This window comes from Centruroides vittatus, unplaced genomic scaffold (genome assembly GCF_030686945.1).
Source record: "Centruroides vittatus isolate TY-2023 unplaced genomic scaffold, ASM3068694v2 contig_134, whole genome shotgun sequence".
Lineage (NCBI taxonomy): Eukaryota > Metazoa > Arthropoda > Arachnida > Scorpiones > Buthidae > Centruroides > Centruroides vittatus.
In genome coordinates this window covers 2,307,060-2,321,574 of record NW_027120852.1, presented here as the reverse complement: position 1 = coordinate 2,321,574, position 14,515 = coordinate 2,307,060, and the positions used below count along the sequence as shown (strand labels likewise).

Here is a 14,515-nt window from a genome sequence, read left to right as displayed (position 1 = left end):
CTATGTAAAATCTATAATTAAATATTACAGATTACTGTATTTAGGTTATTTTTTGTTTCTGCAAATAGAATTCACATTCCAGGTTGGTTCATTCCATACTAGAAGAAAAGATGAAGATGATTCATGCTGCTCAACAATGTATATTGTATAATTTTCTTTGAATAAACATTAAACATAAAATATTTGAGTATTTTTTTTCGGCATGGAATGCATTATTGTATTTTACATTAATTTATATGGGAAAAATTGTTTCGCTTAACAACCGTTTTGCATTACGAATAAGATTCTGGAACGAATTATGCTCATTAAGCGAGGTTCCACCGTATTCACAAATGTACAACAGTCATTAGTGTAAAGAAATTTTGCGTTTTTGGACATGAAAACATCTGGTAATTAATGAGCCATGCTAAAAATATGTCATTCGTGGAATTGGTGACAACTTCATTTTCATTTTTATTAATCAACATATTACATCAAGTTTTTAATGGTATATACTATCCTATGATGACAACACATGCTTAAATTAAAGCATTCTTTTAATTTCAAATATTTTTAAAATTATTTTTGAAATTATGTATTTTATGTCATTCGATCCGGGTTTATGGTACACCTCTGTATGGATTGCCATCCCTTCAATCTTGATATTAATATCGAGGAAATGTACCTCGTGGGGTGCGCTCAATCTGTTTCAAGGGTCAAGCCGTACGAGTTGTCATTAACAGAGTCAACAAAGGCCGAGATTTCTGGAATATCCCTCCACAAGATGATAATGTCATCAATGTACAGTACCTCCTATACAAAATGATGTTGGGAAGGTGGTGTGGGAGGACTTTTGATTCCAGTTGCCTAATCACCATCTCACACAAATCCCCTGAGATGGGGCTTCCCATCGGGACTCCTCCTCCTTGCGTGTATACCATATTATTGAATTGCAAAAACAAATTATAACATAAAAGATGTGCCATCTCCAGGATTTGCTGGTGTAAGCTGTTATCATTTATGATGTTGAATAGGCGATCTCTGATGGTGCAAAAAGCAGGTGGGAGTTTAATCAATGGGAATAGGGACTTAAAATCGAGAAATTGAGAAGGTGAGGTGATCTGCTCGAGGAGGGTTACGAGGTCCACGGGGTTGGCTCAGAGCATAAGGATAGCTCTGTAAGTGGGGAGTGAGTAGCTTGCATGTGAGCTTCTCCAGTTTATGTGTCGGTGCTCTGGCCTTATTGATAACCAGGCAAAGTCGTTGTCCTGGTTTGTGGATTTTAGCGAATGCAAACAGCTTTGGTGTATTGGGAAAATCAATGAGGATATTTCCCATCTCCAGGTGTTTGGAAGCACCTGTTTGGTTCAAAAACGTTACTAACAAACTATTTTTTCATTTTTCATCATCGTGAGTGAACACACCGGTAACAGGCTTGAAGGTATTGTTAATTTACTGCACTCCGGTGTTGAGTTAGTGATGTTTTACTAAGTAAAGCACCAGTGTTAACCTATTTGATACTGAAAGGGAAATAAAAATCTCAGTAGATGCCTCAAGTCAAGGACTTGGAGCTATTCTCTTACAAAAAATTGATAACAACTGGAAACCATTTTCATAAGCAGCAAGACCATTATCTAAGGCAGAACAGGCTTATGCTCAAATCGAGAAAGAAGCTCTCAGTTTAGTATTTGGATGTAACAAATTTCAAAGTTATGTTTATGGAAAGAAAATAATTTTAGAAACAGATCACAAGCCACTAATATCCATAGCTAAAAAGAACATTAATGATATGCCAGCTTGCCTCCAGTGACTTTTTATCATACTACTATCATATGATTTTGATATTTGTTACACACCTGGAAAATCTCTGTTTATAGCAGACACTTTCCAGAGCCATGTCAAATGGGAAAAAATCTGAAAATGATGATGATGATCAAATGCATCAGTGGCGTGCTGTCCTTCGAAGTTGTGGAAGCACCACTTCCCTTGTATTTTCTAAAATATAAATACATATTATGTGATTATTTTCATATTTTAATGTCGTTTGAATTACTATAAATATATTTTATTATAACCGTAATATGTATTTTATTACAAATTTCTATACATGTGAAAAACAACGATAAGATTGCTATTGTATATTCGAATATAAATTCGTATATGCATATTTCCAATAGAAACACTGTATTGTCGAATACTGCACAGCTTTCACAGTGAAAATATCTGAATTGTGTAAAGCAGCAAGATTACATGCATTTGTGCACGTGCTTTACGAAGTACCAACTCTGGCGTTTAGCTCATGGATGCTACATGCCAAAATATCATATAACATTTCCAATGATTCTATCCATTAGCCACTCATAGGGAGCTATTTGACTAAGTGGATTGTTTGAAGATTTAAAAAGTAAAGAAGATTTTATGTTATTTTTATGTACATTTCTTTATGTATATTTAATTATAATTTTCTTTTAATTCCAATTATATTGAAAGATTTTCAGACATAAAATCTTTAGAATTTTTATCACTTTTAGATGTTAATAATTTTAAATACTATGAAAAACAATTTTCTGAAGCAAGTTTTAATTATAAATATAATACATCTCGAAGCCCGAAGTTATATTAAATAAACCAACCAATGCCTAAATAATTAGGCTAATAAATGGCTATAATTAAATAATAAATATAAACGAATTTGGTATAGATGTTAGCGTTTGGTATAGCGTTAGGTGCCATCTCATATCTAACTTAATAATTATAATTTTAATAATTTTAATAAATTATTTAGAACATTCTAGAAGAAAATAACTGACCCGGGGTGGGGATTGAACCCCAGCCTCCGCTTGCTGTGCGGTGCGCTACCAATTGCGCGCCACCCGGACCCCAAGTCAATCATCACTTCCAGACGTATTTAAATTTCAATATAACCGTCTACGCTTATTAACGAGTTTTAATTCTTTATGTAAATTTTATAAATAATTTTTTGATTTATCTAAATTACCTAGTAAATTGCAATATTTAAATTTATGTCCAGACTATATTGGCAAGTCACTCTAGACATAAAACATATAATTAATGGCAATATGAACAAAGATGTACTAAAAGAATTATATAATTTAATATCATTCATTTTTACGGTACCATCTACGGGTGCGTCTGTTGAGCACAGTTTTTCAACTGTGAAGCGAATTCATACATTTGCAAGGAACACTCAGTCAGAGGAAACATTGTCATCACTAACATTGCTTTCAATAGAAAAAGAGCTTTTAAATACTTCGATGGACTCGATAACGGACAATTTTTATGATAAAGTAATTAATGACTTTGCGAAAAAAATTGCCGAATAGAGTTGTTTATAAAAAAACAGAAAAAGTTTTTATATCTTTCTTTCATGTCAATTATCTATTTTAGAATTAAAATAAATAAACTGTTTATTTTTGTCATTTATAGCATTTGTTTAAAACTTTTATGGAACACAGCTTCCTTATCATCAAATGTCACAGCATGCCACTAACATGCATGTAGATCTAGTTGAGACTATGCTACCTATATGTGATCCAGTAATAGAAACGAATAAAAACACAATCAAGACAGATAATGAATTGCAGCAGCTAAAGAGAGCCATAGAAGTAGGAGACAAAAGTACAGCTGGATCCTGTAGAAGTATGTTTGATACCCTCACCACTTTTAATGACCTTGTGTTAAAAGACAATACAGTAATATATACCAAAAGGAATGAGGAGAGATATATTGTGTACAGAATACATAAAGGTCATCTGGCGTACAAAAATGTTTAAAGAGCACTCATCAAGCAGTTTACTGGCCAGGCATCAAATCAGAGATAGAAAATTTTATTCAGAAATGTCACACATGCGTGCGACACCAGAATCGACAACCGGATGAGCTCCTAATGCAGCACGAACGGCCAAAGAGGGCCAGGAAGAATCAGAGTTAATTTATTTTGTTGGAAAGGACACAACTTTTAGCAATAGATTACTACTCAAACTATCCAGATGTTGTCAGTCTTGATAGAATAACATCTACAGCCATAGTCCAAGGTCTTAAATCAGTGTTCTCAAGATTTGGAATTTCTCAAATGGTAGTTAGTGACAATGGACCACAGTTTGCAGCAGAAGAATTCAAAAAGTTTTCAGAATCGTATGGCTTTAGGTACACTACTTTGAGCCCAAAATACCCAAAGTCAAATGGTTTAGTAGAAAAGGGAGTCCAGATATTTAAATGACTCTTTACAAAGGCTTTACAGATATTTAAATGACTCTTTACAAAGGTGACATACATCTAGCATTGCTAAGCTACAGAAAGTCACCTCTGGAAGGTGTGAAAAGTCCTGGAGAACTATTGATGAAACAGAAACTCAGATCAATGCTCCCACAAATAGATAACAATCAGACCTTGTCTTGCCAAAATAAAAGAGTTAACATATGAAGTAAAAAAAATTACAAGCCCTGCAACCAGGACAAAATGTAAGGATAAAGACAGAATTCCTGGGGAATGAAAGGAACCATAACCAAGAAAGGGACACCTGCCTTCCCTTTTAGACAAAATTGCTAGAGCTCTTGAAAAAGTTTATTTATTTTTTAATAATATATGCAATTTACCACACAGTCAGAACACTAACTTTGCAAGGATTACATTAGGTTTTCCTTTGTGTTTTGAGCACATGAAATATTTCAATCACTTACTTTATTTTTAATTTTTTAATGGTTTTATTTATTATGATCAGCTATTTTTACATGTTTCTGCAAAAAACCTGTTCATCATGCGTGTTCACGCCATTTTTTTCATTTGAGTATATCTCAAAGGTCCTTTCTCTATCATATTTCTCAAAATTTAAATAATTTTGACAATTTTTTTATATCTTAATTTTTCTTGTTTTAAAATAAAATGTAAAAATGCATTATACAATTTTTAATTTTATTTAATGTTGTTTTTTCCTTTATTTGTTATTTATGTTTGTTTGTATACTTTTGTTAATTTGGGGGGCAGATATCAATTGTCCTTCAGGACTTTTATACTTATATGTAAAAATAAATAAATAAAAGCTTTTTTACTCTTTTAATTGTATTTATTATCTTTCTAAAAGATGTTCATTAAAAATTCTTGCATTTAATTAATACTGTTAAATATAGTACTGAATGCCAATTGTGTACTAATAAGAAATAAAAAATTATATTTAATAATAAATTTATGTTATTTAATTTGACTTAAGCACAATTAAACACAGATTCTTGGATGCCATTTACATTACATGAATGTCAATTAACACTGTTTTTATTAATTAATTTGATTTAAATTCAACTGTGACACATACTGAAAAATAAATTTAGTATATTTCCTGCATACGCATCAAAATCTAATTTAAACAGCAATGGCATCAAAGATTTGTGTTTGATATCTAACGATGCGAGGTGCTCTCGGCATCACTAACTTTTAAATCGGTAATCCTATCGTCGGTCGGTCGGGCTATCGACTTTCTTTAACATAGAAAGTACAGGGACCGTCTGCATTTCTCCGATCCGTGGCCGGCTTTTGACGAGTAGCTTGTTTGGCAACCGAGCTGTCGTACAACAATGCGTGCAAGTATAAGTTCAAAATTCCGTTTGTGAACAGATTTGTTTGAAAAGCGAATTGTTCGAAAATCAAAGTTTACTGTACTTGTATAAAAAAGTATTTATTATTTCAATTATAACATTTTTTCCCTGAAATAAAAAGAATACTATACAGTCTGTTTAATTTTTTCATTTAAAAGGTATGCATAAGGTTTTGTTTTAATACAAGTACAAGTATATTTACACAGAGCATAATACATGATGACAGTATACTACACATTTTCCATTTAACAAATTTTCTGCACTTCCTACAGAAAAATCTTTATACAGAAGTTTGATGGTAATTTCAAAATTTTTGGGTCAAATACTTCAGATATAAAACTGAACAGATTAAAACAAAAATAATCAAAACTAAAAAAGCAATAATAATAAATAAATAAATAATAATAATACTAATCCAGTAAAACAAAAATAAATAAAAAAATAACATTAATGAAATTAATAAAATTAAGAGAAGTGTTTGTAACTTACAAATGATTTTAAATTGTAAAAAATCTAAATATAATTCATCTTCGACTGGTACTCATTGTGGTATAGCTTGAATTTAAAATAATAAATTTCTTGGGGTGAAGATATTGCATAAGAGGTGCTATAATAATTGAATTGAAATCAATTTAAATAAATAGAACAAACAAATTAAAAAAATTAAATTAAATGATATTACAGATATATTAAAAAATTTTAAATAAAAAATGTAATTAAAATATAAAATAATCAAAGTGTAAGAAATAGTAAATAATGATGTACAGTTGACACTAACACAAACACAATACTTTCCTGCTGTTGTATAACACTGAGAAAGTACATACATACATACATACATATGTATGTACTCTTGGTGTTATAATCCTCACACTCATAATCCAAAAACAGTGAGCAGAAAAAGGAGACTACAATCTTACAAACTATCCATTTGGCAACTTTCTCCACACTTTCCTGTCCAGACATTTAGATTTTAAAAAGTGTTCGGTAGACTGACAAAGGGCAAACACCAAAATTAAAAACGACACACACAGGGCAGAAGAAAAAGAATTTAATTCATGTGATAATAAGGTACAGAAAAAGCTTGGGAGATTCCAGCTCAAGGAGTTATAGATTTTTAGTCACCCGAAATCTGGTCGTCGGTAGAAAACAGAAATTTTTGTGACTAAAACAATCAGAAGAATACTGACAATTGTAATTACAAAAAAATATTCCTTAACACTAATACTTAACGCTACCTTTCCCGAGTTATCTCGGACAAAAAGCAAGAATTTTTACATTTTTCAAGTTATCTCGGACACTGTACTTAAAGTCTCAAAAAACAGACTTGATTTATAACTTCTCCAAAAATGTATGGATTAGTACATATACATTGTTATCTATGACCTATGCAAATTTCATGAATTATTTTTGCCACAAATTTTTTTAATGATGTTTTATTAATTAGCCAATTAATTGCACTATTGATTTTTATGAGAGTTTTTTTTATCAAATTAATTAAATTGTTCTAAACTTCTATTGGACTGATTTGACTTTGATAAAATTTTTTAAATACTATTGGATGTTTTTTATGACATCAGCAGGTTTTTTTGTATTTCATTGAGCATAATTTTTTTATATACTTTTTTTCAATCCCCCGTATCTTAATAGCATAAAAATCAGTGTTATATTTGAATATATGTGGTAAACCCATTCCCCTCCTGCCTCAAACCCTTCTTAGGGTCGAGTTACACACAACAGTGACGTGCCGGCACAGTGGCCGTTTGGTGCAGCAATATCGATAAATATCATACTTAGCCAATCAGAGTTTCATCTACGACAGCTGATCCGTATTCTGTCAATCATACAAGTGTCGTAGATGAAACTCTGATTGGCTACGTGTGATATTTATCGATGCTTAATGCACTGTGCCGGCACGTCACTGTTGTGTATAACTCGACCCTTACCCTGAGGTGTACAGGTGAACATCCCCGGAAAGCTGCCACCAGCTGTTCTCAAGGTCAATGGGTTTGTAAACAATGTAGTCTGCATGTGTGAATTTTCGCACGCTGTGAAATGGAAGAATAACACTCCCTGCAGCTATATTTATCAAATAAAAGCATTTTTTTAGATTATTTTAAATTTGTTATATAGTTTTACTATAAAAACACATTTTGAGGGGTATTTATTTCGTAGCAATTATTTCCCGACAATTTTTATCGAAATTAGATTCACGTTTAAGTGGAAATAAATATTTAATATGAAAAATTTAAAAATAGGTAAGAGATCCCCGGAAATACAAAGGTACGTCGTATGGTAGGAGTTAACACTAACTTGCAACTATGAAAAAATCGAAAGTTTGGGGGAGAAGTAGCAAAATGGCGAATAGGACAGAATAAGAAAGTTCAGCAGCATAGATATACAATTACACCAGGAAGAGTTGAACCTCAGTGGCACACATAAGATTTAATTTTGGGGGATGAGTTGAATGGATAAAAAAATTTTTAATGCAAACTCAATAAAATTCCTACCTTATGTGACTGCTAATTCATAATTAATATAGAAATAGAAAAAACAACACAATATAAATAAAAAAATAAATAAATTTTAATTAGGAAAATATTCTTGGAAAATTTACTAGTGTTTCTTTTCCTTTTACTTCTGGGGGTGCCAGGTTCCTTGACCCATTCCCTGAGTGCACCACTGGTCACCTTGCATCATTTGATGAAGCAGCCATGGTAGCAGAGAAAGCAAACAAGGTTGGACAAAGGTTTTTCACGTAAAGAGAACATGCTGCATCAATATGGTGGAGGCCAACACAGAACATTAGGGAGATATCAACAAGGGAGGAGCTGGAGAACACAGAGAAGACAAATTACAAGAAATAGAAAAGAAACTTGGAAGGAAGAATCACCTATAATTATAATTAGGGGTCCCAATTTCTCATGAAGAACAAGGGGCAAGCTAAAAAAAAAACTTCACATTCATTTTTCAGAATGTTTCCACACAGTTTTCATTTTCTGAACAATTTTTACAAATAATTGGAATTCCATACAGTTCAGAAAATTCTGAACAGTTGGCAACCCTATTTATGTCATAATAATTCAAAGCTTTATTAGGTAATAATAACCAATATAACATCATTTGTGAGAAGTGCTTTGTCATAATGTGAGAGTGAACTACATCAGGGATGCGCAACCTGCAGTTCACATTAGTATATTGTGCAGCTGCATTGCACAAAATATTACAAAATAATATAACGCTATATAAAATAAAAATGTTAAATACTGACATCTAGTCGTCCGTAATCGTACTAAATACCAAGAGCCCGCTTTGTATATATATTCAACTCAACTAGAGTTGGCCCTTGGGTTAGTTTATTTTTGCATCTTTAAGAGGTGATAGAATTGTTTGCAAATGCACATATACTTTCGTAGACTCTCCATATACGCCCGACCTCTTTTCGAGACTAAACAAAGCCCGAGGGAGTATATGTGCATTCGTAAACAATTTGATCATCCCATAAAGATGCAAAAATAAACCGACCCACGGGCCAACTCTAATTGCAAGGACTATCTGGTAATTTAACCCGACTTTCACTGGCCACTTCATATATAGCCGTAAATGCTTCGTATCGTTGCATTTAATTTTTTGGTATTTTGCAAATCGCATACTATTAATCCACTGTGGTTTATCTGAATTATAGAAAAAGGTATGTTAAATATTTGAAATTTTACGGAAATAGAATTTTTAATGCAGAATTTTGAATTTTAAATAACGAAGTTAGAATTTCTATTTAATAATTAATGTTACTATTAATTTCCAAAATTGAAATTAAAAATGTTTGAACTAGAAAATTATTAATATTTTAAAAACAATTCAGACTTAGAACTGGAAAGTAATAAATACAAAAACCACATACAAGAATGTTTCAAGTTTGCATTACTTTCAATGCTAGATCGACCTTGAAGTTCGCACGTGGTTTTTTACAGTAAAAGCTCAATATAACCAATATAAGCTCGACGACAAGTATTCGGCCAAATACGTCCGATAAATTACATTCACATCAATTCCATCAGGCTATTTAAATACAGTATACCTATGTTAATTTACGAAGAAATATTTGCGATTTACCCGTATTTTTTCTTTTTTCTTACCTGCGGCCGACGTCGGTTCGAAAGTTTCAAACGTGGCCCTTACGTAGAAAAAGGTTGCCCATCCCCGAACTACACGGGAGGGAGAGGGGTTAAAAATGTGAAATTTTAACACGACATCATTTATAGACGACACTATAGACATGTTTTTAAATTTATTAGTAATCTTGTCTGCTTTTTCGAATTTTCCCATTATTATTTAAAAAACGATTTTTTCACTAATGCCTCGTTTGTCTTTTTTTCTTCTTTTTTTATGATGCTCCAAATGTTCTCTGGTGCCGCTGTCCAATTTGCAATACATGCTTCCTACAGTTAATCAGTCTGTCACTCAATCACTATATATCATCTCTATATCTAAAGGAAGAAGATAAACATGACTACCAAAAACAACATTGCTAGAAGAACTAATCTCAATTTTGTTTTGAACAACAGATGAGAAGAAAAGATCTGAATCTATGTTAGCAAAATAACATTAATAGTTATTGTTTCCAGATGCTAATGTATCAATGCTGATTTGTTATTTTTATTAATATTATATGATATTTCAGATTTACATAATATATATATGATGATTATTATTGTATTTTATTGTGTAGTACTAAGCTATTATATGAATTTGATAAACTGTACTAACTTCAGTTGGAATATAAATGTAAAATGAAATCAAACACCTTAGTATTTCTGGCAATTTGATTCGATTCTTTTCATTTTACGTTTATATTCCATTTATATTCCAGTAAGTTATTTTACTAAATTCAGTTTTTATGTAATATTTTAACCCCTTGTAACCAACTAAGGTTCATACATTAAACAATTGAATTGAATATTATATAATGCATTTTTTCTTTTGTTTTATTTATATTTCTACATATAGTACATCCAGTGATGTTTGATTCTGTTTTGTTTAATTTAATTTTATATTTTATTTTATTTTTAGGAAGAGACAAAGTTTTTGATTTGTTTAGAATGTATATAGCACCTGTATAAATTTAACATCTTGTTCTCTATTCATATGCATTATTTTTTGAGTTTAGAATCTGATGACAAGATACTTGTTTCAAAAAACAGTTAATCTAAGAAATCAATCAAAACTCCCTGTAAAATGTTTATCTAATAGTAATGTTACCAACACTTCGGTTTTGCAAGAGAAGAGACTACCCTAATTATAATCTCTGAAGTTAAATTATTATTAAATGCAATAACAGCCAATATTATAAACTTTTTAAATACAGTTCCATTAATAAAATAAAAAATATCACAGATATTGCTAGAATGTTTTATTTTCAAATTTAAATAAACACAATTTATAAGTATTTCATTTCATTCTTTTTTTTATAAATAAACATACATATTTCAACCATGTCATTCACTTTTCCTATTGGGTATCCATTTAGCATAGTACTGTACAATCACTTTAAATGGCTTCTTTTTTGATTAATTAATAAAGAACAATTTAGTTCAATAGAAATCACTATACAATCAGTAATAAGTAATATATAAACAATTTAACCAGAAAAACAATATACAGATAAATTAATTTCTCAATATTGTACATTCTTCCATAATTTTTTCAAAAAAAAAAAAATATATTGGGTTGTTCGGAAAGTAATTTCGTTTTTTTATTACTAGAGGAATTAGATGTATTTTTACCATCCAATTTTAATTTAAACCACATTTTCATTATATACTTCGACAGCTGACATTTTAAGGCTTATTTGTACAAAATTTTATTTGATTCATGTCAAAAAATCATTTGAACCAGTTTTTGTAAACGACGATCAAAACTTTTATGAATGTGAAATCGTGCTACTACCAGAAACAATGACAACAGGTATTTGACCAAAATGGTCAATATATAATTCAATAAAATACTTATTTATTATAAGAATATTGCGTTTATTTTTCTATGGAAAAAATGAAATTACTTTCCGAACAACCCAATAAATCAATGATACCAATATATTTAATAAAATAAAATAAGGTAAAATATTTTTAATGAGTTTTTAACACAAAGTCACCGACAAAAAACCTTTTACAGTGTTGTATACGACAGAGAAACAACTAACGTTTTTGGCCTCCACCAAGGCCTTCTTCAGGTTGAGAACTAAATGTCATCCTCTTGGTGGAGGCCGAAAACGTTAGTCGGTTCTCTGTCGTATACAACACTGTAAAAGGTCTTTTGTCGGTGACTTTGTGTTACTCACTGCAGTGTTAATAGTAGACGTTTCTTTGCGTAATGAGTTTTTATAACCGAAACACTCAAAACACCATTAATTGCAGCAAAAAGTTTTTGGCATTAGTAATTGAAGTTGTGGTGCAATTAATGCTATTTTTTTTTTTTTTTTTGAGTATTTTGGTATCTGTCACTGCAGTTTCCCAGTTTTTCTTATAACTGTATTTAAATTTGACAAAAGCTATATTCAAATAATATTTAAAGTAAAATTTAATTTATACCAAGTATTATAATACAAATTTTACAACAAACATAATTTTAATTGGTGTGTGCAATGCAAATATAATAAGTCAAAAATGCAATTCATTATTTTCTAAAAAAAAACTACTGAAAAATTACTAATTTCTTGAGAAATGAGAAACTAAAATATAAGAATTTCTCAGGAATTTCATAAAAAACACTATTTCTGATAATTATTCTATGCTTTAAGTTTGAGTATCAATACAACTTATATTGAATTATTTGAAATCAAATTAAATACTTTCTAAGTAACGTCGGTTAATTCAATATGCTTTATCATTAAATATAATTTCATAACTGTTTGTTTTAAATATTTAAACTTAAATATTTTACACTCACCTGTCTTTATTTTTTTCGTAGTTTTCACCAAACAACTGCATACCCATAACAGCAAATATAAAAATTATGATACCTAACACAAAAGTTAGGTTTCCCAAGGCACCCACAGTTTTTCCCATTATAGAAATTAACAAATTGAGTGTAGGCCAAGATTTTGCAAGTTTGAATACACGAAGCTGCAAATTAAATTGGATTAGTAAAAATTTTCATTTTAAAGTAGAGCGTCGAGAGAATAAAAAAAATAACGAATAATTAAGAAATTACGAGCACGTGCAGAAAACGGTAAAGAATCTTACCAAACGAAATGACCTCAGAACGGACAGTCCGGGCAAAGCTACGTTTTCTCCAAACAGTTCAACTAGAGAGAGTACCACAATTAAAAAATCAAAGATGTTCCATCCTTCTTTGAAATAATACTTTGGGCTCAGTGCTATTAACTTGAATGATGCTTCTATGGCAAATGTTGCTGTGAAAAACTGAAAAATGAACAGAGCAAATTCCACTTACCTCAGTTTTAAATAATACTAATATCTGTGAATATGTTTAATGAGAAGCATTTTGAATACAAGGTAAATATTTTCATAAATAATTAAAAAAATTAAATAACTTTTAACACATGTTGCTAAATATAGTAATGCATTAATTAATAAAGCAATAAGCTACTAAGGTTATTATGAAAGAGATTTAACAGAATTAATATATAAAGAAGTTAGAAATCATTTTAAATGACCTATAATCATAAAAACATTAAAACTAAATTTAAAATAATTACCGTATGTCTCGGCGGATAAGACGATAGTTGAACCGTAAGAAATGGCCCCGAAAATCCGGGGTCGTCTTATAGGACAGATACAAAAAAATTAGATTTAAATTTATATAAATCAACACCATTTTAAAAAGACAGACAAACCGTAACTATTTACTAGAAAAGAGCATGGTATGTGCACAAAATAGAATAACCCATAGGATGTTTTTGTAAATAGTCAAGGTCATTACCCAAATGCCCAAATTAGTGCGAATGTTTGCAAAAATCGCCAGATGCAAGAAAATAAAATTTGTTCGTTCGAAAAATTACAAATAGGACATAATTCCATATACGCTATACAGTATTATTATCCAGATAATGATTGCTGATCTAAACTACATTCATAGGCCGTCGATAGTTTGGGGGTCGTCTTATAGGACAGATATATGCTAAAACTATAAAACTTCGACGAAAATTTATACCTCGTCTTATCTGAAAGTCGTCTTATCTGCCAAGATATGCGGTACTTAAATATTACTTCAATCAATAACATAATAACTGATTACAAACTACAATAACTTATTTATCATATAGAAATATCTAATTTACTTTAGAGATGTTGAATTTCAAGATTTAACACAATGCTATAGAAAAAAGTACATTAAGCCTTTAGGAAAGTAAGATATAATATGGTTTCAAACTGTCTATGTCCATGTCTTCAAGAGGACATAGTATTGTAGGTGAGATACATTGATGACATTCTCATAATATGGAACGAAGTACAGGTACCTAACATTGACTCGGTACTTCAGTATTTTAACAATAACCCCTATGGCCTGTCGCTGAAAGTCGAACAAGAGAGTCGTACGACTATACATTTTTTGGATATCGAGATTACTATGGAGCACTGTCATCTATCCGCCAGTGTTTTCCGTAAGGAATCATATACACCTATATTTATACCTAACCTTTCATGTGACCCTTATTGTTACAAAGTTGCCGCGTTTTGATCACTGGTAAAAAAGGCCCACACACATTGTTTGGAGCAAAGTAAAAAGGAAAACAAATTGTCCTGGATCAAGGTCCTCGCAAAACAGCATGAATACCCATCCACTTTGGTCAAACATCTCATAAAACAATATATCAGTAAGGGGAACAGAACTATTATTCTACAAGAATAACAAATGAAAGTTATCATATACCATGAAACACTTTCTAATATATATAGAGAAATTGC

At 30.8% G+C, this 14,515-nt stretch overlaps 1 protein-coding gene across 4 annotated transcripts in view; it reads right to left on the bottom strand.

Annotated features, from left to right (window-relative positions):
- The window catches only part of LOC136990759 (sodium channel protein para-like), a 476,095-nt gene that overhangs the window by 85,680 nt on the left and 375,900 nt on the right, over positions 1-14,515 (bottom strand). For all 4 annotated transcript variants that reach the window (XM_067289190.1, XM_067289191.1, XM_067289193.1 and 1 more), the window contains 2 exons: positions 12,830-13,009; positions 12,534-12,709 (listed from right to left, as the gene is read on the bottom strand). In XM_067289190.1, the coding sequence (XP_067145291.1) occupies positions 12,534-12,709; positions 12,830-13,009 (356 nt within the window). The remainder of the gene's footprint in view (positions 1-12,533; positions 12,710-12,829; positions 13,010-14,515) is intronic.